Source organism: Mesocricetus auratus, unplaced genomic scaffold (assembly GCF_017639785.1).
Source record: "Mesocricetus auratus isolate SY011 unplaced genomic scaffold, BCM_Maur_2.0 Super-Scaffold_100008, whole genome shotgun sequence".
NCBI lineage: Eukaryota > Metazoa > Chordata > Mammalia > Rodentia > Cricetidae > Mesocricetus > Mesocricetus auratus.
In genome coordinates, this window is record NW_024429192.1 from 19,137,226 (window position 1) to 19,164,611 (window position 27,386).

General features: G+C 41.3%; 1 protein-coding gene across 6 annotated transcripts in view; it reads left to right on the plus strand.

The window, feature by feature from the left end:
• Nrip1 (nuclear receptor interacting protein 1) overlaps positions 1 to 19,751 on the plus strand; it is an 83,904-nt gene extending 64,153 nt beyond the window's left edge. For all 6 annotated transcript variants that reach the window (XM_021226084.2, XM_040750571.1, XM_040750570.1 and 3 more), the window contains one exon: positions 12,554 to 19,751. In XM_021226084.2, coding sequence (XP_021081743.1) covers positions 12,905 to 16,390 — 3,486 coding nt within the window. In that variant the 5' untranslated portion in view covers positions 12,554 to 12,904 and the 3' untranslated portion in view covers positions 16,391 to 19,751. The remainder of the gene's footprint in view (positions 1 to 12,553) is intronic.
• The last annotated feature ends 7,635 nt before the right edge of the window (positions 19,752 to 27,386 follow it).

Genomic DNA, 27,386 nt, shown 5'->3' on the forward strand with positions numbered 1-27,386 from the left:
CCCAGAAGTGCTGCTTCTTTTTTAGAAAAGAAGGGGGATGCACTAGGTGTTTTATTCCATCTGGAGTGGGAAGTGCACGCGTCTGCCGGGAAGGGACTTCTGTATTAAAGGGCAGAGCAGAGCAGAGCGACAAAAGGCAGAGGGATCAGATTCAGCTGTGCTAGCCCTTTGCAATAAGGAGGTAAAAGAACCAGAGCCCAGGCACGCGCAGAGAGCCCAGAATCATCAAGAGGAACTTTGGGAGCCTTCGGCTTTTAAATGAGTAAAGCAAAGGACACAGAGAAAATAATATGCTTTGTTTTTCTGCAGTGTCTCTTGTAGCACCAGAGTTCAAAAACTTGGCCCACGTGGCCCGATCTGTGCCTCCCTCACCTCCTCAGCTGGAAGGTGTTTAAATTGGAGTTTGTATTCAGACTAAGAGGGTGGCAAAGAAGGCTAGATGCATGACGGAAGCAATTTAGTGCAATGTGGCTAGAGCCCTGTAGCAGTAGAACCCCAGCCTCTGTGTTTCCAAAGATTCTATCATGGAACAATTAATACACCTGACTCTGTAGTTTAGCAACTGTCTGACCATTTGGGGCCAGGGCTGTAATCTAAGACTGGGAACTTCCTAAATTTAAGAGAGCGAGAGACATGTAAAGACCCAGTAGTTTACAGGAACAAAAGAAATGAGCTGTTTCTGGTGCTTAGGTACAGGTAGCCTTGCCTGGCCCAGAGTAACCCTTCTGATTCCACGTCGTTGGTGAACTTTGAGATGCCGTGCGAGCTGCTTGCTCTTAGATGCCATGCCTATTTTCCTCCCAAAGTGGGGTCATATTTGTCTAATGATAGCACAAGTTGGCTAAAGGATGATCTGTCTCACCATCTGAGGGAGATACATCTGCTCTCTGCTAGCCAATGTCAATTTAACGTGTACCCACCACCTTTTCTAAGTTCTGCTTGGAATTTTACACATCTGCCTACCCACACAGCTTGAATTCCATGGTCTCCTTTTAAGGCCTCATCACGCCCTCTCTAGTTCTTACTTTTGTTTCCTGGCATGGACCCCTAACATATTATATATGTAGGCTTAGGAAATCCTACTCACAACCACAGTTAAGTATGAATATTTGCATTGCTTAAGAGAAACCCATAGTCTGGAGAGAATCTACTCGGCCATTAAAGGCTAAGCTTGCAACCAAAACTACAAGAGTAATCCATCCCAGTTTACCGTCCCTCAATGTTTTTATTTATTTTTTCAGTGCCTTTTTGTCAAGGAAACTAGAACGAGGTGCTGATGCTGTAGTTCCTCAACTACTTTTCACTTGGTGCTAGAAGCCTTTCTAGTTCTCAGTGGCAGAAGTTTCAGCCCTGAGAACTGATAAAGTGGAGAAACAAAGGGTGAACCATGGGAGAGCAGGAGAGGAGGGAGGCGGGAATAAGGGGAGGAAGAAATGAAAGCTTGCCTGATACTAGAGGAGCACTTAAGCGAGTGGCACTAAAGTCATGACGGAATCTCACTTGAAGGATGTCCCTCTGGTCTCAGATATGGGGCCGCTCTCTTGAACTCAAATGCCCAAATTCCTGTCATTTGGTAGACTTAAACAGTGGGAGAAGGTAAATGGACAAGAAAGTTGGACGCCTGTGTCTCTCACATCTCCTTTCTCCTGCGGGGAGGACCGATTTGCTTAGTTTTCATGTGAAAACAACTTCCCAAATCTTGGGTATTTACTGGCTGTAGTCTTAGTCATCTTCTTTGTGAATGTGAGACTTTTATATAAAATATTGTAAGCCCAGCTCCCTCAACACCACCTCTGCTCACACATGCATAAGGACACACACACAAACACACATGTATGCTCACACATACCTGGTACTTCTCTTCCTGTGTATGCAATAACTTCAGAGCCACTACAATCGCCTGACTCCTATGAAAATAAAGATTTATCTACTTTTAAACTTTACAGGATAAGAATTACTAGGTGAGGTAAGGTAATGACAACATAAAGATAATTGTTTTCCTTGTCTGTCTCTGCCATGAAATTTTGTTGTTTTGGTGGTAGATATGTGCATACAAACATATCCACTAATGGGAAGTGCAAAATCCACTGTGCAGTTCCACAGCTCCGGAATAGAAGTGTAGAAGTCCATGGAGATGTATAGACTTTGGGTCTGGTTAATTTCACTGTCATGTATGGTGGGGGCAGGGGTGTTACAGTAAAGGAAATATTTAATTTTGAAATACATTCACTGGGATGGAAGGGAAATAGTAAAACGATTTCAAGTAAAAAGTTCTTCAACATCATTGAGTTTCACACAGCTGCAGGGATAACTTCAGGAAAGGACATGTGTAGCCAGATGGCCTGTGCTGGCCTCCTTCCCATTCCTGCAAAAGATATGTTATTCCCTCCCAGGGTAGCGCAGGCAAAGAGCTGATTATGGAATTAAAACAACCAATGTCCAATTAACCCCTGTTTTGGTCAGTGTTTCCTACACAGTTTGAGTAATTGGCATCCTTTCATTCCATCAGGAGAAGCAGCTGGATTCTTGGTTAGTGCGGACCCCTGGGAATAAGATATCTGAAATGCTGTTATCATCAACTTTGCCCCTACCAACTTAAGTGTGACCTTGGCCATCTTATTTTCTTCTTTGTGTCATTACCTTCCCTTATTTGAGAAGTGGAGATGTGTGTTGCTCTTTAACCATCCACGAAAGGAAGTTACTATAGGAAAAGTGAGAATAATAGCACTTGTGTTGGCAGAATTCTTTAGGGTCATAGATTCAATGTGTGCTTTGTTTTCTACATGTTATAGATTCAGTGTCTCAGCAGAGATGTGACTACATGGGGCAGACACCCCCTCAACCAAGTTCAAGTGCAGGGGAGTTTATAACAGACACACACCAGCTCTTCAGAGACATGACAGGAGGTTTCTGCTGCTCACTGAAGGAGGACCGCCAGGCTCCATTTCTGGGCTGGCTTTCTCTTGCACTTCTCACTGTGTGACTACTCCACTCTTCTCTCTTTGTATACCTTCTCTTCACATTCTTCTGTGTGCTTGTGAAATGTGACGTCATCAAAGCCACAGCTAATGACCTTTTCTTTCTCTGCAGTCTACATTCTAGGAGAGCAAATGATTGGTCCATTTTGCTTAAGTTTGCCAGGGGTTTAAGAAGGTATAAGGAAAGAACACATCTTTCATGCTTACAGTTTCTCTCCTTGATTTAAATCTATATCAAAAGATGATAAAATTACAGAATTTCCTGGCTTAACTAACAGGTGTCATGTTTCCAAATGCTTCCAGCTCACAGGTATACATCGAATGCACCGAAAGATTCAACAGATAATTTTCAATGCCTGTAAAATGTCAGGCCTGGGAATACAAGGGCATATACAGTTGACCCATCATCTAGGAACTTGATAGGTGGTGACAAGCAACTCAAAACACAAACAAACAAAGCCAGGCTTGGCTTGTCATCTTAACACTCAGAAGGGCTAAGGCAGACTTGTGAATGCAAGGCCAGGCTGTGCTACATAGTAAGACTGACTCAAACAAAACAAAACCAAACCACCTGACCATAGTTTCCTAGTTTGATGCTGTGTCATCCATCTATAGGTAACAATTGTTAACAGTTGTCTAGAAAATATAATTCTAGGTAAATATAGTCAATATTCACAGTAAATATATATGTGAATATATACATATTTGTGTATGTATGAGGTACATACTATCATTCCTTTTTTTACAGCTTAAAGAAATTGAGCCCCACAGTAGAGCAATAAATTGGCCAGGGTCACTGACCCACTAAGCTGCAGAGTCAAGAATCTAGAGGCTGCCCTCCTTAGCACTCACTTTGTAGCCTTTCTAAAATAAAAGACAAGACATTAGAGTAGCAGAGAAAAGATTGTAAAGTAGGAAAAGTAACCTTCAATTTCCAAGTGCTGCAAAGGCATTTGGTGGGCCAAATGTTTTCCGCACTTTTTTATTCATGTCTGTAGTGGTCTGATGTAACAGCAGAGGCTAGAATTCCAATGATCTTCTTTGGGTTTGGGTTAGCCACTGACTGAAGCCATCAACCAGTCTCGTAGCTATTCTGAAAATTAGTGTCCTTGCCTGGTAAAATGTTAATGACGGTGATACACCAACCACCTCCTGAGGGAACTCAAAGAAAGAACACCCCATTATTTCCTTGGAGGAGGGGATACCGTGAAGCCCACCCACGAGGAAGCAGAGCTTGCAAAGGCGTAGCACACTGAGTAGGAGTCAGTGGTTCGTGACAGTGTTCCTATGAGTTTTTAAGCCGCTCTTTTGACCAGTCAAGAGTTTGTAAAAAAAAAATGTGACTTTGCAGCACCCAGAGACCTGAAGTATTTGTCATCTTTTTAGTGCCCTTTGATAGACTACCAACAGTAGAGTTTTACTGTCTCACCTAGACCTCTGGGTTAGAGAGCTAGTCAGTGGCATGGCACTCTTGTTTGAAATGATTGGCCTCCTTTCCATGACTCCCAAGGGACTGGTGATCAGCCAGAGTAGGGGCTGTGGAGGCAGCTCAGTCAGTAAAGTGTACGCTGCGTTCCGCATGAGGCCTTAGCTGGATCCCAGCACCCATTTCAGTACTGCCTACTCAGGAGCTCGAGGCAGGAGGACCTCTGGAACTCACTGGCCAAGCAGCCTGGCCTCATTGTGAGCTCCAAGTCCTCTAAAAGACCCTGTCTCAGAAAAGGAAAACGTGGATGGCTCCTGAGAAAAAACACCCAAGGTGGACCTCTTACCTCTACCGATACACATGCATGTGTACCAACACACATGTGAGCACACACACAAGTTACTGAATGAAAGAGAGAATAAATGAATACATGCATAAAACAAGAGGCAGATTGTGGTCCAGTACAAGGAAGAATTTATAGTTTCATTTGTGCCAATGTAGAACAGATTTTCTGATCAAGAGCCCCTTCTGAATGCCTGTGCTATGTCTAAGCTGTGTGCCTGTGGTCACTTTACTCCCCAAGATGGTTTAGTGCACTTAAATAATAGCACGCTAAAGAATAGGTAACTTGCCCAAGGTTGATAAACCAAAGACCCAGAAATTGAACCCAAATCTCTCAGTCTTGAGCCATGGTTTAAGCAAAGTTTAACAACAACAACAACAACAATAATGATAATAATAATAATAAATAGTCTGTATTTTCTGTTGCAAATTAATTATTTCTTTTCCTGGATTTTTACAATCATAGAGTTAATTTTATTTTGTAATATTCCAGACTCTGATAACAAGAATGATCCCAGATTCTTTTTTTGTTTTTGTTTTTGTTTTTTGTTTTTTGTTTTTTAAATACAGAACCAGGAATGGTTCTGCTTGTATTTCTACTGATGGCCACAGGTCAGTGTTTTAAAGACACAACAAAGATTTGCTCATCATTTGGGTCAGTATTCAAGAAAGTCCAGCTCAGGTCATGTTTGGTTTTGTTGAATTGGTTTTTCAGTTTCTCTCATTTAAAGGGTGACTTGATTATCTAGACCTATTCATGTGTACTTGTGTATTCCTGTGTGTGTGATGTGTGTGTGCTTTTGCATGTGTACAGTGTGTGTGTGTGTGTGTATACATGTGTGCCCATGCTCATGTTGTGAATGCTGGTGTACACATGCCAGGATAAGCGTGTAAAAGTGAGAGGAAAATCTCAAGCGTGGTTCCTTACCCTCTATGTCATTTCAGACATGACGCCATTGTGTGTCTTCTGTGCGTGCCAGATTAGCTAGTCCACAAACTTCCAAGGAGTCATAGTCTCTACACTCTGTCTCTCCTGTAGAAGCAACAGGGTTACAGATACATCTGTGACATGTCAGCTTTTAAGTGGGTTCTGGGGATTCGACTCAGGTGCTCACACTCGCACAGCAAGCACTGTTAGACACAAGCCATCTCCCTAGCTCCACTTTTACCTATTCTGATGGAATCACTTTAGGTTAAGATACTGTTGTTACGTAGTCAAACTAAATGAAAGAAAATCACTGAACATGGTTCTCTCTCCACTATCACACCACTTCTCCCTGCTCCTTATGTACATAAAACAAATTATCAATTTATTTAAATGCTCTATTTGAAAACAAAAACTCAAAGCGTGATGTCAATATGAAGACCTCTTGCTGCAGGGATTTAAGCAGTTTCCGAGTCGAACAAACTAAACAGTGAAGTAATCACCATAGTCTGTTTACCACTGTACACAATGTCCTCCTGCGGGAAACTGACAAAGCAGCCTAGAACAATGATGGGCGATTTCCATGAAGCTGAGGCATTTATTTCTTTAGCAGTGGCATGACGAATTTTATGAAGTGATACAAGCAATAAAAGCTAAGTAATTTTTATTATCTTCGTTGCTAAATAAAAAGTCATTCAGGAAGATTCTCGGCCCCGTATGTGCAGTCACAGACGCCTGACACAAGTCACTTAGGCCACTGCTCTTCTGACTCTCTGGCAGCGTGCTCTACTAAATTCCCCTCCCCATGCCTGCATCTACTTCCTGGTGGCAGCTGCCATGGGGAGGGCTATCTGCAAGCCACACCTATGGGGGAGACTTCCACTTGAGCAGCGGTAAAGCTGTGTCACATTAGAAGCTCCAGCTGCGCTGCGGCTGCTGAGATCACTTCAGACACTGGGTCATATGCGCAGATGGGCAAGAGAGAGAGGTCAAAGTGAAGTATGTGGGGCAGCTTCTTAAACAGATAGGAAAGCACTTGAAGTAGCCTAATAATGGTGCCTCAGTAGCTTCCACTTACCAGTTGAAGAACATAGTTACCTGCTAGTGTTTAAAGGTGTAGAACTTCTCCAAGAGCCTTGTTCTTGTTCTGCGTTAACATTGGGACTCGAGTTTACAGATAGCCTCTCCCTTTTACAAGTGCCCTCACTGTGACTGTTCATCCAGGGATTGTGTCTAGTGATACCTGTTCTCTATCCTGCTGAAACTTTCAATCTAAAGGTATTTGGGTTCTGGGCCAGCACTGGCAAGAGCAATGGTACATTATGTTTACCATTTCTGGAAAAGTATGGTCTGTTCACAGCAAGTCAGCACTTTTACCCAGGCAATATGTAAAAAGGAACACATCATTCACTGCTAAGTGTTCCCACTAAGACAGCTTGGATGATGTGTTTTATGAGGAATTTTCCTTGTTCTCCAGTAGAACTCATCAATGGAATGTCCATTACATGGCAGAAATAGATTGTAGTTTTATCAAAATAATTAGTGTATAATAATTTATACGTTATACATTAAGCTTTATTTTTTATTTGTTGTTTGTTTGTTTGTTTGAGACAGTTTCTATTATGTAGTTCTAGCTGTCCTAGAACTTGCTATGTAGACCAGACTGGCTGCAAACTCACAGAGATCCAGCTGCCCCTCTGCCTCCAGAGCTCTAGGATCAAAGACATACACCACCATGCCCAGCTCCGTTAAACTTGCATCACGAGCTGATGCGATGGCTTTGAAATGAGCTTACAGCTCTGTGATTGCACCTGCTCCTTGCATGCCCATGAGTTTGTTGGGTAATTGCACCTTGACAATAATTCCATTGTAAAGCACTTTTGTAGCAATTGTTGATAACTAAATTTTCTTCCCTAATGTATACTGGAAATAGTGATGGAAATATTACAAAACGTTCCTGTAGAACCACTATCTAACAATTACATCTCTACATGGTCTGAGATATTGGGAGATTTAGTATTAAATTCAATCTCATATAGATTAAACCCGTAAAGTAGCAGGACATGTTAAGGGATATATGCAAGCTAAATATATTTTTGAAGTTATCACATGAGAAAGATGAATGACAACAAACAAAAAACACAATCCTAGATATGCATATGCATCTATACAAGTAAACATTCACAATTCTGAGACACAGAGAATTCTCTTAGTCTTGATTTGAGGCTGTATATTTATCAGAGTCATGCTTTGTAATAAGCACAGTATATGAAGAGCTTGTCTTCAGGATGAAAGGAATATTTTTAAAATAGAGTATATCCTATGAGTAAAGGCACAACGTCTGGGAAGAGTACTGGAAACCCTGGGAGCTTTGATCAAATGCCAGCTGTTACATCAGTTCTCTTGGTAATCTTTCTTGCTGATCTGTGACCTTGAGCTTGGGCTGCTATCTGTATGTCACATCTATTTTAAGGATGGAGAAGCTGTAGTTGAGTTCATTAGAAATTATGCATCAATCTCAAAAGATGTCCCTGTGTGAACATATTATAAACTGGCAATGCCAAGAGAAAGGGCTCATCTGCCATGCTACTCATTATTTTGATAAGGAATGGGAAATAGACTTTGAAAACTAACTGAATGGACTCCTTACTTTGAGGAAATGTTGAAGACAGCCTTAAGAAGCTGTCCCCTATGTAGTTATGCATTTAGACTTAAAAAGAAAGAAAAGAAACTGGTGCTACAGTTTCTTTTGTTTCAAGTCTTCTAAAGACAGTTCAGAATTTTATTACGTCAACCTAGTCATACTCATGTCTGTCACCAGAATGATTGTGACATCTCTCTTGCATTTATCTGGGCACTCAAAGACCCTGAATATTTTCTTGCACTTTATTTACTCTATCACCATTATGAAATAAGTAGAAGTTCGGATGTGAATATAAATTCATATTTAGCTTTTAAATTAACCAAGGTTTAAAATATTGTAACTTTCAGAAAATACAATGTGTGAAAAAAATTAGAGGGGAATGAGTGGACTTCAAACAATTTCCTTCCTCTAGGATTCAGTAAGAAGGTCATAAAGCATGTTTCATCTTTTGTACAAGTCTTATGACAAAATATCCTTCTGGTTAAAGTGCATGTTTCTCAGTCAACTACAATTGAACAAATTGCTTGGGATCATGGGGAATTGCAAAGGTCCTCCTAAGGCCGGCCTGTGGGGAACACTTGAGTTAGTCAAACAACTGTGCCTCACAGGGAAGCTTTGTTAAATGGGGAATTTAGGTGACAGTTTTAAACCTGTGGAAGCCCCCAACAGGCAAACTCAAGCCATGGACCTGGAAATTAGGAGCAAGTGCAGCCTTGTACAAAAATATGTAAATGTACCCCTCCTGTTTCCAGTAAAGAGTCCTTAGACTTATTTTAAATAGCATGCTATGTGGCATTATAGATGTCAAGTCGTTTAAGTGTGTTTTTAAATGGAGAACTTGATTGAAAGGAAGATATTGAATCTAAAAGCAACTGGCTAGTGGTTTTTATTATTTATCTTCAACCAAAGGTAGTCTTGCAAATAAGTTTTCAGTTAGCTACATTTTTCATTATCTAAATAAAGCCTCAGTATTTGGTTTCACTATTTTAAAGTATATAAAATTACAGCAAAGTTTCCTTTTTCTTGATAAGTAATTTCTAAATGGAGAGTATGAAATATTGCTTTGGAAGTAATCTCTTTACTTTAAGGAATCAATATTATGCCCACTCGTGAACTCCTCAAATATGAACTACTTGCAACTTTTTTTGTTGCTATATCCCTTACAAAGCGCGTGCGCACACGCACACACACACACACACACACACACACACACACACACACACACTTTGAGCTAAACTTAATACTTTTCAGGTACTTTTAAATATCCAAATATCCAAATACATTCTTTTGAAAGTACACTTTTACAGTTCAAACGTTGATAGATAGGTATTTCATTAAGGCACTCTATGTGTTGAAATATCTATCTAAGCATATGATTAAGATTCCATAATTTTTTTCATAGTTTATTCCATTTTTTTAGAATTGTCTCAGAAATACTATTCTTTCCTTCTAGAACATATTAAACCAGTGGATTTTTTTCATAAGAAAGATCTAAAAGATCTTTTTACACTTATAAACAATTTTAAATTAATAAAAGCAGGATTTATTTTACAATTTTAATATTGACTAACTGACATGGATTGCATTAAATTTCTATTACATGAATTAGTACCTGGAACATTATCATGGTCTTTAGACCCAGTTCTGGTTTTCAAGACTTGTTTAAAAGTTTATTAATTAATAATAAAGATTGCATTACATGAAATTCACTTTTAAAGTTACAGTGATCTGTGTGTTCATGTGTATGTGAATTTATATGTAGTGCTAAGGATCAAACCCAAGGCCTTGGGCTGTGCATTGTACATTGTACAAGTATTTAACACTGAGCTGTGTCTCCAACCCAGGAATGTGTTTATAATGGAATACTGTATTGGAACCTTTTTTGCATTTTTTATAACTTTACTTCTTGTAAGTGTTCTTGCCATTTTGCTGCTGTAGGAGTGATGTGAGACTTTTTGATGCAACTGTGTGGAAATAGCAGAGCAAAACAACTTAAGAATAGAAACATTTAGGCTTATGTAGCCAGTACTTGGAAAGGCTTTGGTCTTTTGGATGGAGAGCAGCTCACATCACGGTGGCCAGGGGCAGAATCTGTGATCTGTGCATCCTTTCGTTTCCACTCTTATCCCGCCTTGGGTCCTAGACTGTGGGATGGCACATGCCCACATCCAGGGTGGCTCTTCCCATGCAGCCAGTCCTCCCTGGGAATGTTCCCACAGGTCCACCCAGGGATGGGCTTTACTAATAATCTAGATGTTTCTCAACCGCACTTAGATGACAAGATTAACTAACACAGCAGTTTGCTGTACTTAAAAAGACAAAAGGAAACTAATTGAGTCCCCAGCAAAATGAGGCAATCCTGAGATGTTATCACCATTAAAAGCCATCTGCAGAGCCGTTGTGAAACCCATTGTGTGCATCATCTTTTGGGGTGTAAAGGCTCTGAAAGATCCTGCTTTGGTACCTACATTTAAAGGTTTTCATTAAGCACAAGTCATAAGTCAATACTGTTTTCATTTTCTGTTTATCATGTGCACCTTTGAAAACTTTCAACACCGAATTATTCCACGTAGAGGGCAGAAACCTGTCTCATAACTTCTAAGTAACCAGTTCAATAAGTGATCTCATTTTCACATCTCTGTCCGTCCAACGTCTTTTGTCATGCACCGGCCAGCTGTCAATCTCTTTGCACTTAGTAACGAATCACAGGTGAATTTTGGTGCTCAACATCTTAAAATCTGAAAGATGCTCACGGAGTCATGGTGGACAGAGAGGTCCCCGCTGAAAGACAGTAAAAACACTGGACGATGAAGTCGCTGCGATTGAGTAACTAATTGGACAAAAACACTGTATTTCATGTTATCTTCAGAACTACATTGTTCACTCGTTTTACTTCTGAGTTTGAGAAAAACCACCTGGATATTAAGTTATCTGAACACATTAGTCAAGGGGTGGCTTTTCCAAGTCAGTGACATCATCACCAAACATAACCACAGGGGTAGGAGTCTCTGTATTCAGGTTCTGATTTATCTAATGGGAACCCTTCCTTTATCAACTCTCTTTGGTATTTTGGGCAAAAAGAAATGAAAACTGTTTTAAATAGTATTTTTTTCTTTCGTTAAATTTTCCACTTAAAAATGTAAAGCAGTCTTATAAATTTTTTTCTGAATCACGTTTACTTTTTAAATGTATCCATGTCTATTGGGCATGCAAAAAGAAATTGAAGGGGTAGGAGAAAAGGACTTTATCCTGAGAGTCTTCCAGAAACGTGGTGGGTACAGGCTCGGCTTACCCAGGCCTAGCAATCCCTCCCGCTTTTATATGGTTCCACAGTCCTGAAACACATCCCATGAAGATTGCGGTTGGGGAGATTCAGATGTGAGCACTCAGGGTGGCCTTTCCCTGGCATTCCCCGGTGTGATGCAGATGCAGTTACGGGGTACACTCTCACTGTTGCGACATCAGCCCTTTAGGTTCATAGTCATCCAGACTTCAGAGGGCAAGAGCATGTATTCATGCATGTGTGTTTTTGTAACTATTTTCCTTTCTAGAATTAATATATCAAGTTTTGTATCTAGTGTGTTTTATGTGCTAACTACAAGCAGCTGGGTAAGACCTCATATGGAAGGAGTTTGGTTTTTTTTGTTTGTTTGTTTGTTTGTTTTTTGGTTTTTACGAGACAGGGTTTCTCTGTATTGTTTTTGAGGCTGTCAGTCCAGCCCGGCCTCGAACTCACAGAGATCCGCCTGCCTCTGCCTCCCGAGTGCTGGGATTAAAGGCGTGTGCCACCACCGCCCGGCTCGGAAGGAGTTTTTATATGTTATGTTTTTTTTGTTGTTGTTCCTGAGGTTAAGGTAAACATCCAGTGTACTTTCTGATTGAAGAAATGATTATTATTAGCCTGTCATCAGGTTCTTCTGGTGAGGTATGAAATGAACAAAGAGACAGGCAAGCGAATATTACTGTACCACACTGGAGCCCATTTGCTAACTGTGCTGTGAATAACTGCACAGATGTTCACAAGCCTTTAGCACATCCTTCGCTTGCAACGGAGTATTTTTAAGGCAACTTACCTACAAATCACATATCAAATTGATGTGGCTGTCATGTGCATGTGCTCAAAGTATACATGTATCATTTGTATGCATATGCTCACGATGCTGTATTCTATTCCTTATAGGTAATAAGCATGGCTTGGCTCTGTACCTCCTTAACTATTGTTGTTTATATATTTTTAGGTACTGACACATGCATTTGGTGTGCAACAAACGATGAAGAAAGAGAGACAGTGTACTCCCTAAGGAGTGTTACCTGCATGCCACTACATACTTCCGTATTAAGGAGGGAGTTCTTCGGCTGCTCCATGTTTAGCTGCTGATCGGTGCTGGGGTCTGCCTTGGAGTTTGCCTGCCCCTTACCTGTCACTGCCAGATGACATCCTGGTCAGAATGTAACAGCACATCAGTCTTCCGACTGCTCGGGAAGGAGAACTACTGACATTGTCTTCCCGGAGTTGGATCGCCCAGACAGAAAGAAAAGCATCCTTAAAGTGAGTAGAAGCCACGCCCCTGTGAACACGTCTATTGAACATGACTCATGGAGAAGAGCTTGGCTCTGATGTGCATCAGGATTCCATTGTTCTAACTTACCTAGAAGGATTACTAATGCATCAGGCAGCAGGGGGATCAGGTCCTGCCGTCGACAAAAAGTCTGCTGGCCACAGCGAAGATGAGCAGAACTTTAACCTTCCTGGCGGTGCGTTTTCCACCTGTCAAAGCGATGGTCCCACTCTCAGTTCAAACACATACCAGGGATCTGGCATGCTGCACCTCAAAAAAGCCAGACTGCTCCAATCTTCTGAGGACTGGAATGCGGCAAAGCGAAAGAGGCTGTCTGATTCCATCGTGAATTTAAACGTAAAGAAGGAAGCTTTGCTGGCTGGCATGGTTGACAGTGTGCCCAAAGGCAAGCAGGATAGCACGTTGCTGGCCTCTTTGCTTCAGTCATTCAGCTCCAGGCTGCAGACTGTTGCTCTGTCACAGCAAATTAGACAGAGCCTCAAAGAGCAAGGCTATGCCCTCAGTCACGATTCCTTAAAAGTGGAAAAGGATTTAAGGTGCTACGGCGTGGCCTCAAGTCACTTAAAGACTCTGTTAAAGAAAAGCAAAACCAAGGAGCAGAAGTCAGGTACCACCCTCCCTGACGTGACTAAGAACCTCATCAGAGATAGCTTCGTGGAGTCACCGCATCATGTCGGACAGAGTGGAACGAAGGTCATGAGTGAACCCTTGTCATGTGCTGCAAGATTACAGGCCGTTGCCAGCATGGTCGAAAAAAGGGCTAGTCCTGCCACCTCACCCAAGCCTAGCGTTGCCTGCAGCCAGTTAGCCCTGCTGCTTTCCAGCGAGGCCCATTTGCAGCAGTACTCTCGGGAGCATGCTCTAAAAACCCAGAATGCGCATCAGGCAGCGAGCGAAAGACTTGCTGCCATGGCCAGATTGCAAGAAAATTGTCAGAAGGACACAAGCAGTTTCCAGCTCCCCAAAGGGGTGTCTGGCCATCTCAACGGGCAGGCGAGAGCGTCATCGTCAGGGAAACCAGTGGCAAGCAAGAATAACCCTACATTTCAGAACCCCATGGGTATTGTTCCCTCTTCCCCCAAACACACAGGCTATAAAAACTCACTGGAAAGAAGCAGCATAAAGCAAGTCGCTAATAACAGTTTGCTTTTACACCTTCTCAAGAGCCAGACCATACCCACGCCAATGAATGGGCACAGCCAGAACGAGAGAGGAAGCAGTTTCGAGGAGAGCAGCACGCCCACCACGATTGATGACTACTCTGATAACAACCCCAGTTTTACAGACGACAGCAGCGGAGACGAGAGCTCCTACTCCAATTGCCTGCCCATAGACTTGTCCTGCAAACACCGCATGGACAAACCAGAAGCCGACAGACCCGTTTCCCTTGAGAACCTCACTCAGTCCTTGTTGAACACTTGGGATCCCAAAGTCCCTGGTGTGGACATCAAAGATCAGGATACCTCAAAAAATTCCAAGCTGGATTCACACCAGAAAGTCACTCTTCTCCAACTGCTCCTTGGCCACAAAAGTGAAGACAATGTTGAGAGGAATGGCAGCCCTCAGGAAGTCCACGGTGACGTGACTAAGTTCAGCCCACAGAACTACACCAGGACTTCCGTCATTGAAAGCCCCAGTGCAAACAGGACTACCCCGGTGAGCACCCCACCGCTGCACCCATCCACCAAAGCCGAGTCGCCCATCAATCTGTCGCAGCACTCTCTGGTCATCAAGTGGAATTCCCCACCCTACGCCTGCAGTACTCCCATTTCAAAACTCACAAACGCCATGACTGGCCACCTGATGGACCTCACCAAAAGCAAAGAGTCGCTGCCCGCAGAGAAACCAGCCCCGAGTGAAGGGGCACAAAATTCGGCAACCTTTAGTGCCAGTAAACTGTTACAAAATCTGGCACAGTGTGGCATGCAGTCTTCCATGCCTGCGGAAGAGCAGAGACCCAGCAAGCCGCTGTTAAGCGGGAACCCAGAGAAACCTCTCGGCGTGATTGATAGGTTAAATAGCCCTCTGCTCTCAAATAAAATCAACGCAGGTGAAGAAAACAAAGCCTTCAGCAGTCAGCCGACAGGACCCGAGCCGGCACTTCCTGGCTGTGAGATAGAAAACCTGCTAGAGAGGCGCACAGTCCTCCAGCTGCTCCTGGGAAATCCCAACAAAGGGAAGAGCGAAAGGAAAGAGAAAGTAGCTCCTCCAGATGAGGGTCCTCAGGAGCAGCCCGAGAGAACTGGAAGCGAACAGGTACTGATGGTGAAAATCAAGCCCGAGCCTTGTGAGGACGTCCAGATTCACAAAGCGAGTGTGCATGTAACCCACGAGCCTAAGAGCGCCCCGTTCTTAGGTGTCACTCCCGCCGCCGTGCAGAGGAGTACAGCTGCCTTACCGGGGTCCGAGGACTTCAAATCAGAGCCCGCTTCACCTCAGGATTTTTCTTTCTCCAAGAATGGCCTGTTAAGTCGATTGCTGAGGCAGAATCAAGAGAGTTACTCAACGGATGATCAGGACAGGAATCACAGGAGCGGTGAGATGACGCCCCTGGAATCAAAGGGCTTTTGCGTGGTCCCCAAGAAAAGGAAGCTTTATACAGAACCACTAGAAAATCCATTTAAAAAAATGAAAAATAGTGCCGTAGAGACTTCAGGCAACCACAGTGCCCCGGAAGTACTCTATGGGTCCTTGCTTAATCAGGAAGAATTGAAGTTTAGCAAAAATGACCTTGAATATAAATACCCCGCTGGGCATAGTTCAACCAGTGATGGTGAACACAGGAGTTGGGCCAGAGAGAGCAAAAGCTTCAATGTCCTCAAACAGCTGCTTCTCTCCGAGAACTGTGTGCGCGACCTGTCCCCACACAGGAGTAACTCTGCCATCGACAGTAGAAAGAAAGGTCACAAAAACCATGTGCCCAATAACAAGCCTGAATTCAGCATTTCTTCATTAAATGGACTGATGTACAGTTCCCCACAGCCTGGCAGTTGTGTGGATAACAGGACATTTTCATACCCAGGAGTGCTAAAGAGTCCGCTGAGCCCTCCTTTCTCAGAGCGTTTGGGCTGTGTGGGGTCCAGACCGGAACCTGGGCTTTTGAATGGGTGTTCCATGCCCATGCCCAACGAGAAGGGGCCCATTAAGTGGGTCATCACAGACATGGGTAAGAACGAGTATGAAAAAGACTCCCCAAGACTGACCAAGACTAACCCAATCCTCTATTACATGCTTCAGAAAGGAGGCAATTCTGTTACCACTGGAGACACACAGGACAAAGAAATCTGGAGGGAGCCGTCAACTGCTGAGAGTGTCTCACAGGTTACGGTCAAAGAAGAGTTACTTCCTGTAGCAGAGACTAAAGGTTCTTTCTTTAATCTAAGAAGCCCTTACAGTAGCCATATGGGAAATAATGCTCCTCGCCCACACAGTACAAATGGAGAAGTGTATGGACTTCTGGGAAACGTGCTTTCAATAAAAAAAGAGTCAGAATAGTGTGTACCTGCCATACCACTTTGGATCTTTTTCAAATTAATCAGTATGAACTTGAGATCTGTATAAATAAGAGCATGATTTGAGAAAAGCATGGTATAACTGAAGCTTCTTCATTTTGAAAGTATTGGTTACTGGTGATGTTTAAATATGCATACTAATTTTTGCTTAACATTAGATGTCATGAGGAAACTACTGAACTAGAAGTTGGTCGTTTAATACTTCTGTATGCATCAGATAACAACTGTGAGTAGCCTACGAATGAACCTATTTTATAACCGTAAATTAAGAGGCACACGTTAAAATGCAAAACTCCATCGATAGTGGATAGGTGCGGTTTGCTCGATCTCTTTATTAGGGTACGTCATTTCCCATCTCAGAAGGCAGTCTACATACCATGTTTTTAAAGTCCAAATTGTTAGCTCTTTGAAAGAGAATCAAATTAAGAAAAAGCCAGAAGCCTCTGCTGCCTGACATCTCATCAGTTCAAAAGTAAGAAAAAGGAACCCCTACATTTTTCACTTTTGCTAAACAAAAATTCTTTTTAACTCTTGGAAGGGGTTTTGAGATTCCCATTGTGTCAGCCCCACCTAGACCTTTTCAATATGGATTTCTTTAAACCTTGTACTATTTACTAAAAATTGATTACAATAGAGGGGAGTTTACTAGATCCTTACAATTAAAAGACAGACTTTCATTTTTTTTATATTTTGACTACTTTACTAAATTAATACTCCTCCTTTTACAAAATTAGGGAAGGTAATGTTCATCTTTAGGCAGTTTCCTGAATAATTGACTACTTAGAACTAGTTTTTAACAAAAGCAAAAATGAATTTCCTTTGGATGGTTTTCACCACCTCTTGTGAAAGTTAACCCTCACCATTACTGTGGTACCTGTACCGCTTAGGTCCAGGATTTCTTAAATCTGGGCACAGAAACTGCATTAGGACCGTCTGGAGCAGTTGCTTAAGATGCAGGTTGCTAGGCAGCATCTCAGGTCTACACAACAGGGTCTCTGCTAGATCTGGAAGTCTTACACCTGCACCTTGGCATGTTCTGTATGTGTTTGAAAACCGTGGCTTACAACTTTTCCAGAACATGGGACTATAAAGAAACTATTTGATGTCTCTATGTTCCCCCAATACAGTTACACGTCAACTCAAAATTTGCAATATTGTAGTTCCTGTATTGCCGCTATATCTTTGAAAATCGGGTTCAGAATACTTTTTATGACAAAAAAATCAGGTAGAGGGGACAACTTTCCTATCTGGGTCAACATCTCAGGAAAAATCTGTGATTATTTATTTGTTCTAGTTAGTAACATCAACTTAATTAGCCTTAGGGATGGAATAACAGGGCCACTTAGCAAACTCAGGTGATCCCAGGGTGGTTGGGAAACTTCCCCTGAATACATCCTTACCGTCTTCTGTAGACCAGTGCTTGTGAAGATCCCAGTTCAAACCCAAGAAAGACATTACACTCAGATTGTCTGAACACAGATCAAAGGGCACGTATCCATGACAACATGCAGTCACTTCAGGGCATCAACTCACTTTAAACATGTTTTAAAAGTAAACACTGACACTGTCTTGGAAGAACTTAATATATAATTGAGCCACATGGAATTTCAATCTTGAAAACTAGTTGGGTTTTAAGTTCAGTTTTTATAGCCCATAGTTCATCCGCCAGGCAACATCTTATTTTCAGTCTTGAACCAGGTTAGCAACCAACTTATCAAAAAAAAATTATTGTGTACTCAATAATTAAGTAGGAGGAAGTTATTTGAAGTTGTTATATGTACTTGAAGTTGTTTCTAAGATTTTTATATATTAAAAATGGACATTATTTCTTAATTATCTAAAATTCTAAATGGTTATTTTTTCTCAAGATGATTTGTAAATAGTTAATGGCTATGTTATATGGTAATTGGGGTGTATATTATGCTACATCCGAGGGAGGGACAGGCGTGTGCTTATTCTTCTATGAAAAATTCCACTGGCCAGTGAAGATATTTTACTCCATGTCCATACTGTGACAGTCTCATTGTCTACACTATATAAATAAGCTTTACACTAAGTCATTTTTCGCTGTTATGGTGAAAGGGTTGAAGCCTTAGAAATACATTGCAGGATGCTGGTGTTCATCCTCCCTTGGAGGCAGTGGGCTTCTTACCTCAGAACAGCACTTAGGTCATGGAAATATCCAGCACAAGCATTGCTTTGTTTGGTTTGTTTGCTTTTGTTGGAAGAATGGGAATATGTAATACAGAAATAAATATGACTATAAAGAATGCTGTTCTGACTTACTATAGATTACCCCCACATTGAGTTTAGAGTCATCGTAATGAAGAGAAAGAGCCTACATCCACAAATTTTCTTTATTTATGCATACATAGTTTCAAATTTGCACACATACACATTTTCAAGGACTATTTTCGATATCTAGGCAATTTCTTCCTAATAAAGTCATTTGTGAAAGGGTACTACAGCTCTCATTGACATCAGTAAGGTAGCATTACCTGTTTATTCTCTGCCACATCTTAAAGAAGAATAAACTGGTGAGAGTATATATTTTCTATATATATATATAATGTGTGTATATATATATATTGACTTGTTACATGAAGATGTTAAAATTGGTTTTTAAAGGTAATGTAAATAGTGATTTCCTTAATGAAAAAAAATACATATTTTGTATTGTTCTAATGCAACAGAAAAACCTTTTAATTTCTTTGGTTCCTGTATATTCCATGTATAAGTGTAAATATAATCAGACAGGTTTAAAAAACTGTGCATGTATGTATACAGTTGCAAGTCTGGACAAATGTATAAAATAAACCTTTTATTTAAGTTGTGATTACCTGCTGCATGAGAAGTGCATGGGGAACCCTGTGCATCTGTGCATTTGGCAAAAACGTCTCACCAAGTCAGATCCGATGTTCATCCCAGCCTGACAGTATTCCATTTCTGGACGTGACTTCTGTGGCTTCAGCTTTGTGAGAGAATGTGATCTGAATCCCAGGGTCTTAATTTAAAAAAATCAACCACTTTTCAACATAAAGAATTCACACAACAACATCAGGAATCTTAAATCCCCGTTGGAAACATTATAACCAGGAGTAGTCCGGCATTCGTAAATGCTGGAGTACAGGCACAGTACCGCTCGTAGTAAGAATTCTGGGGTTTACAGCCAGTTTTGATGCAATTTGTTTAGAAACATTATTTGTCATTTTTATTAGAAATTTAATTTCTTCATATGATGTCATGAATTGTACATACTGCAGTGTGAATTTTTTTGTTTTTTTTTAATCTCTTAGTGTTTACTTCCTGCAGTGAATTTGAATAAATGAGAAAAATGCATTGTCTCTAATCTGAAATGACTTATTTTTGTGGGTTTTCTCTGGTTTTTAGGTTTTCCATTTAAATGTCCAAGTCCCAAGTCATCTAAAAAGAAAAAAAAAGAAAAGAAAAGAAAAGCAATAGGTTTTGTCTGTCTCAAAAAAATGAAGGGAAAAATAGGCAACTGACCAGCAAGTTAATATATTTAGAAACATGTAATTAAAGCATAGCTCAAAATGATAGTTGGCCTGTGGTGTGTCTTCCATTTCTCAGTATGTAACTGAATGACCACTACGACATTTTTTTTAGACTCGAGCTTGTGCAATATTCCAAAAGAAAGCTAATTAGATACATATACATTGTGTTAAGTTTTTATCAGGTGTTTTTGTTTGTTTTTAATGCAAGAAAAAGTTCAAGTCACTTTCCAAATAAAGCTGTATACGGACAAAGAGTTAAACATGATAAGCTGTATACATATGTGGTCTGTGATGCAGGTTGTTTTACTTTATGTCTGTATTTGCAGTAGTGATGACCAAGCCCAAGCCTCCACCTGGGCAAGTGTTCTACCACCGAGCTATATTCACAATGTTATTTTTACTTTTTATTTTGAGACAAGGTCCCAGTAAGTTGCCTTAGGGTAGCCTCAAACTCTCTTTGTTGTTCACACAAGCTTTGACCTTGAATTCTTGCTTTGACCTCCTTAGGAGCTAAAATTTATAGATCTGAACCTTGAGACTTGGCCAAGACTAGCTTATTTTGGGAGAACAAAAGTAAATAAACCTTTGTATTCTCCGGATCAAGTGCATTATTACACTTTCATAGGAGTTGCTGCTAATTTAGGGGGAGGCGTTTACCCAACATTAAATTCCATTCCCTGGGACTAATATAGTCATATAATCCCAGTAGGTATCTCACCGGGTTTATAGATATTTAGGCTCAAAGGCAGAGCCCTCTTTAGCATGCACAAAGCCCCAGCCCAGCTTCATTATCCATCACTGCTCTTAAAGACACACCACCTTGTTATTATTGTACACTCTCTGTGTGTTGACACATTTCCTCTTCTTGGGCACATAGTTGCCAACTTCATAATGAAAGGTGGAAAGCCGTGTTTTCCTTTACAAGGTGAGAAGACCTAAGTGCATTGCCTGAGATGGGTTTTTAAAAGAACCACCCGTTAATAAGGTTTGTGAACTTTAATATGAATAGTCTTCGACCAAATCGAGTTAGAATTACCTGAGCTAAGTGAGGTTCTAGTTCATGTTTACTGGTGTGGTAACACCAACAACAAACAGAAATTTCATTGCCTGCCACTGGCATCACTAACTTACTCAGCTGCGGAAAATAGGTTTTAAATGGTAAATTGGTACCTGTACTGTACCCTTTTGCTTCTTATTCCACAGAGGTTGTAGGCAAACTGAGGCTGTGCTGTCCCTTAAGGGTTGGTATTTTATTGGTAACATGTAGCATTGAGTTAATACTTCAGTCCTATGCCTAGTTAATGCAATACGATTAACGTTCTCAAGATGCTGCCTTCTAGAGTAAGTTAAAGTCCCCTTCTCTGAAACTCAGTTAATTTACTCCTGAGTTAGCAAAACAATTGGAAATAATCCTAAAATCCCCTGAGTTCCGCCACACTTGACCCCTCCTAGGAGCATATACAAATAAATCTATTGGAATTTTTTTGTCCTTTTGCAGCTTTTTTTTTTTTTTAATGACTCAGAAACCCAGAGGAGATGCTGTTTGCCTCGGGGTTTTACCAAACATAATGGACATTTTTCCCCAACTTTGAGAAAACTGTGCAGTCCTTTTCTACTAGTCTCTTCTCTGACTTTTGCTTGTAAACTCTGACCCTGGAGACCATTTGTACAGGAGGAAATGTGACACGGATATAGATCCTGTCTTTGGAAGGCTGTGTGAACATCTCCATAGAGAAGAGGGTTGGTGGGGCTTGCTGCCTGAGTCTGTTTCATTTGAAGACAACAGTGGGACAGTTTTCATGTAATCCGGAAACTGCTCCCCCCAACCCCCACTGTGTAAACCTTGCTGAGAGCATGAGTATCCCATTGTTTGTGTTTGACACCCCGTGGTATCTTGCAGTGTGTCTGCTTGCCACTTTGCTTCTGGCCTCATTTTGTGAGTCTGTTTATACAATCTTCTATCACAGTCAGAGTTGCATCTTTGAAAACTGGTTGTTTCTGCCGGAGAAAGTGAGACACACCCTCATTCTGTCCCCTTCATAACTTCAGAGATTCCCTGTGGGCTGGCTAACTGTACGTCAACCTGACACAGGCTGGAGTCATCTGAAAGGAAGAAACACCAATTCAGGAAAGGCCCCCATGGGATCGGGCTGCAGGCAACCCTGTAAAATGTTTTGTTGATTAGTGATTAATGAGGGAGGGCCCAGCCCATGTGAGTAGGGCCATGCTCTGGCTGGTGGTTCATGATTCTCTAAGATTCTCTAAGAAAGCAGGCCAAATGAGTCATGGGGAGCAAGCCAGTAAGCAGCCCTCCTCCATGGCTTCTGAATCAGCTCCTGCCTCTAGGTTCCTGCCCTGTTTTGAATTCCTTCCATGACTTCCTTTGATGAGGAACGGTGACAAGTATACAGCAAAATAAATCCCTTTCCCCTAAGTTTCTTTAGTCACCGTGTTTTGTCACCTAGAAATAGTAACCCTAAGAGACTGTCACAAACTAAATCGTGCTTACCTTTGCTCCTTCCTTAAGCTTTTCATTTTGGATCTCTCTTTCTTTGACCACAACTGGGGGCAAAGTATCATTCACTTATTCAAAGAGAGTGCTGGAAACTAGACATACGTGTAAGTAGAACTCAGTCCAGTCATGAGACACTTTCCGGTGAGTATAGACAGTGCTGCAGCTCACGTACATAAGAGGAGAACTCCTGAAGGCCTTTTCTTTTCCTAATCATTTGCTAATGGAAATAAATATTCCCTCACAAGATCATGGTTCTGGATTTGGTAATATCTCCTACCCCATTTTAGCATTTTAAAAGCTTAGAAGGCATGGTGGGTGTTTTTCTACAAAGCCTTTAGGAGGAAGGGGTGGGCAGAGTCTTACAGGGTTGCCTGTACTCATGTAGTGTAGGCAACCTTACTTCATTCTCCCAGGGACTGGGATTACTCACATGAACTACCACACCCTGCTCATTCTTGCTTCTCTAAAGGCAGGTGGTTAGAGTATAAGAAGCAAATGACTTCCATTCCTCCCTACTGGCAACAACACAGATATTTATACATCTTAAATAGAGTCTAAAGAGGGTCTCACGTAGATGGTTCTGATCATCTTCACAGAGGGTTACCTAATACTTCACGTTGCTAGGTCACTACAATTATCTTTCTAATATGAAGAGTATGAGATGGGGGTTTTCAGACCACTTTGGGATTGCTTGTCACTCAAGAGATGTTATGCTCTCAGCACCAAGTCAAGTCAGTTCCTCTGCCATGGAACATGGCCCTCTGAAGGGGAGGCTTCTTGTTCACTTCAGGAATGTGTGCTTAGAAATAACAGAGCTACTCCAGGGAGGAAGCCCTGGCCCACTTCTGATGTCACTCCACAAATCAAAGATCACCCACCCAGAAACTAGGCAAACGGAGGCAAACACCAAGTGCTATCACTACCTCCCATCCTGGCCTAGGACAGCTATAGGCATGTCGAGTTTCATGAGCCCTGGCTTTCAGTCCTCTTCAGAATGCTAACATCATCTCTGTTCAACATTCTCTGCCATTAATTCTCCTTCTTCCTGTATATCCTTCCAGTGATACTAACCACCCTGTCTTCAAACAGCTCAGACCTCAGTTCCTTCCAGCTACACAGTGTGTGTGTCTATTTACTTTGTCATATTATTAACATCTGAACTTCAGCTTTCTGCAGTCTTGAATTCAGCGTGCATGCTCTCTTCCATTTTGTCTCTAACAACCCTTTCTCCATGTTGGAAAACCATTCGTGTCGAACAATTGTGTTCCTCTGTAGCTTTAGGTTATGGCCACTGTTATTCACCTGCCACTTCCTTTTCCTGTTGCTCCTAGCCCATCTCCTATGCCATCACTCTGAGCTTTAGCACATCCCATCTCAAGTCTTCAGCATCTCCGTGGCCTTCCTCCTCCTGTCTCTCTAAAGACACTATAGTTCAAAGAATGCTTAAGAACCCACTGTGCTGTTAGAGCAATGACTATTGATGACCCCTGAAGCCTAGCATGAGTTCAGTTAGGTCATTCCGTATTATCCAAGGTCTGAAGCCTAGCATGAGTTCAGTTAGGTCATTCCGTATTATCCAAGGTCTCATACTTCTAGCCCTATCCTCGCGTTTTCACATCTTCGACTTCCCCATCTTCTCACCCTCTTCTCCCTGTCTTTCTCAATCATGCACACAGGAAACTGCAATGGCTTGCTGTCTCCGAGCACTTGCCTCCATGCCATTGGCACATTCAGCTCTATGCCATTCTTTGCCAACCGATCCTCTTCCTTTGCCCACGCGCTCCCATTATTAGAATAGTAAACTAGCATTCCATTTTGAAGTCTGCCTTCTTCAGGAAGCCCTCCCTATTTCACTGCTTCATGACAGAAGTGTCGTTGAGCCCTCTGCAAATCCATAATGTTTTCTATAAACTTGTATTGCACTCATTAGAATGAATGATGTGCTTCAGACTCCTTTTAAACGGCAATAGATAGGCAAACACTAGGATTTTGGTGGCTCAGTCCATGACAAATAAATGTACATGGGTTGATGTAAAGCTTATCTCACACACGAAGCTAAGTTGCTACGTATGGTTTCTCCTTATTCTGATTTCACAAAATTGGCATAAATTGTACATTCTGTTTGCCTGAGATAGGGATAAAAATTCATTTCCTGTCCCTCAACAGAAGAAATATGATCTTGTCTGAAATTTTGTTGTACTCAGAGTCTTTGCAACTGGCTCTGGAAGTGTAAATCCAGAGCAAATTCCGGATGAGTAGGTGGTTTCCATGAAGATGAAATAGTTCACGTTCGGCAGCCAAGCAGTGCTGATGAATGCCATTCCTGAGTTCTCATTATGAGACTGGGAGTTGTAAGGAAGAGGAAATGGTTGTCTCACTTCAAGGCTTTTTTTTTTAAGAAAGGGGATATTTGGAAGTTAGCTCTTGTGTAGCTGAAGAACCATGCAGACACGTGGATATAGTAAGAATGAGGACAGCAGTTACAAGCCCATGGTCCCTGCCTTTGCTAAGAGTGAGGTCATTTCATGTTCTAGGTTTGATTTCCAGGGCTGAAAAGAAAAAAAAATCCCTTTCTACTTGAGAAAAGCAGGATATCTTTGAGACCTAACTATTTAAAGGATAATCCTACTTCCTTCCTCAAAGATAAGAAGTTTGTTGTGAATCCATACATTTAAATCAAATTTATTTCTAGTTAGTGCCTTTTGTCCTGGGGTAAGAGTGTAGGCTCATAGAAGTCATGGGTTTCACAGGGATAAAAGGCCCTATAGGTAGAATTTGGATCCGGAATGTGCCTCCAAAATCCACGGGTTAAGTACCTGGCCCCCAGAGCGACACGACTGAAGAGGGGCAGAGCATTAGCAGATGTTACGACGTCACTTAACAGGAAGTCTTCATGTCATCCCAACACAGACTCAAAGCAGTGGGACCAGCGAATCAGTGACCAACTCTTAAATCTGCAGGCCCAAACTAACTATTCTGCATCATAAGTCAATCGTCTCGGGTGTTTAATACATACTCACTTTGCAATATTTCAGTAGCTTTTCAGTATCTACCACATTAAGATACCCTTTATTATTTAAAGTTACAGAAAAACTGAGCAGAAGCAGCCAAGATTTACCATGTACCCTATCCAAGTTTCTCTTGTATTAGTAACATTTTGAATAATGTGGGACATTTGTTATAATTGATGAATCAATAATACGGTATTACCAACTGAAGTTCGTAGTTTACATTGAGTTTTAATCTTTGTGTTTATTCATTACACAGAATCTTGTGAATACATGATGTATAGCACAAGTATATTATCATATAGAACAGATTTACCACCCTAAGACTCCTCCATGCCCCATGGCCCCCTCCACCCTCGTCACACATCCCTGACAATACTGCATCACAGGAGTTACTCCTTTTCTAGAATGCCCTGTAGTCAGAACCTACCAAGCCTTTTAAGAGTTGCTTCTTTCTCCAATGATATGCACCAAAGATTTTTTCACATCTTGTGGTGTTCACTTCCTTTTATTGTTGAAAAATGATGCATTTCTGAATCATACTAAAGTTTGCTTATGTGTTGACCTATTAGATGATACAATGGCTGTTTCCCAGTTCCCACAACTGTGAGTAAATTTCTATAAATATTAGTGTGTGATTTTATGAGAATCTTGCTCTCTGCATTTCATTCTCTCTCTCTCTCTCTCTCTCTCTCTCTCTCTCTCTCTCTCTCTCTCTCTCTCTCTCTCTCCTCACAGAAGGCCAAAATTTAAATTTCCCAGCTTCCCGAAAATCAAGCAATGCTTAACTGCCATTCCAAATCAGTCAGTTTCATTGGCTATATCAGAATAGGCTAAATTCATTTGCAGCACTACACAACCCTAGACACTTTGTGACTAGGAACCACACCATTCTAGTTCATATTCCTGATGCCTGTCCATCCTGAATCAGCAGGTCTCTCTTCTGTCCTGTCCTCACCACAGAGTTTATCAATATGGTGCACTAACCACCTCAGACTATCAGTGGGGTAATGACAGCATAAGGGAGAGAAAATGCTAAAGTAAGTGCTGAATTTTAAAGACCATAACACCGTATTATTCCAACCAGTATATTGTTCTACTTTTCACCAATGGGATAGGAAGTGCAATTATATAACTTACATGGAAGAATAATCATAAGCATTCACTAATACATTTTAATACTTTGTTTTCTAGTGTATAATAATGATATTTTAATTACTAAATTAAATTTGATTATACTTTGATGTTTGCCTTTCTTCTGCAACTATGGACAATAGTGTCTAGATGCAAAAATTATCCAGTCTTGAAGACTTAAAGCAATATTTGGTAATTCCAAAAGGAGGCTCAGTTTGTGAGATAGCTCTTTGGTGTTACTAGAAGGAAGATGAGCACACATCTAGTGAGTTTGGCATTTCTGACACCATAGGACGCAAAATGTATGAGAAGAAAATCTTTTCATCTAGGCTCAGTATATAAGAATATAGGGGTATCCAATATAAATGGGTATCTATCATTCTTCATTTTATTATCTTAGTTTTTAAAGGTTTCTGGGATATATTCTGTTTGACTCTAAACACATCTGTGACTGTTTCAATGAGAATGGCCCCCTAGAATCGCATATGTTGGCATGCTTAGTCCTTAACTGGTGACCGGTTTGGGAAGGATTAGAGGGTGTGGCCTTGTTGGTGTGCCACTAGGGTGGGCTTTGAGATTTCACAAGCCCATGCCAAGCTCAGTGTCATGCTGTAGATCAGAATGTAGCTCTCAGCAACTTCACCAGCACCATGCTTGCCTGCCCGCTTGATGGCATGCTCCCTACCATGAGAACAGTGGACTAACAATCTAAAGTCATAAGCAAGTCTCCAAATAAACACTCTCTTTTATAAGAGCTGCCTTGGTCATGGTATCTCTTCACAGCAATAGAACTGCGAGTAAGACAAC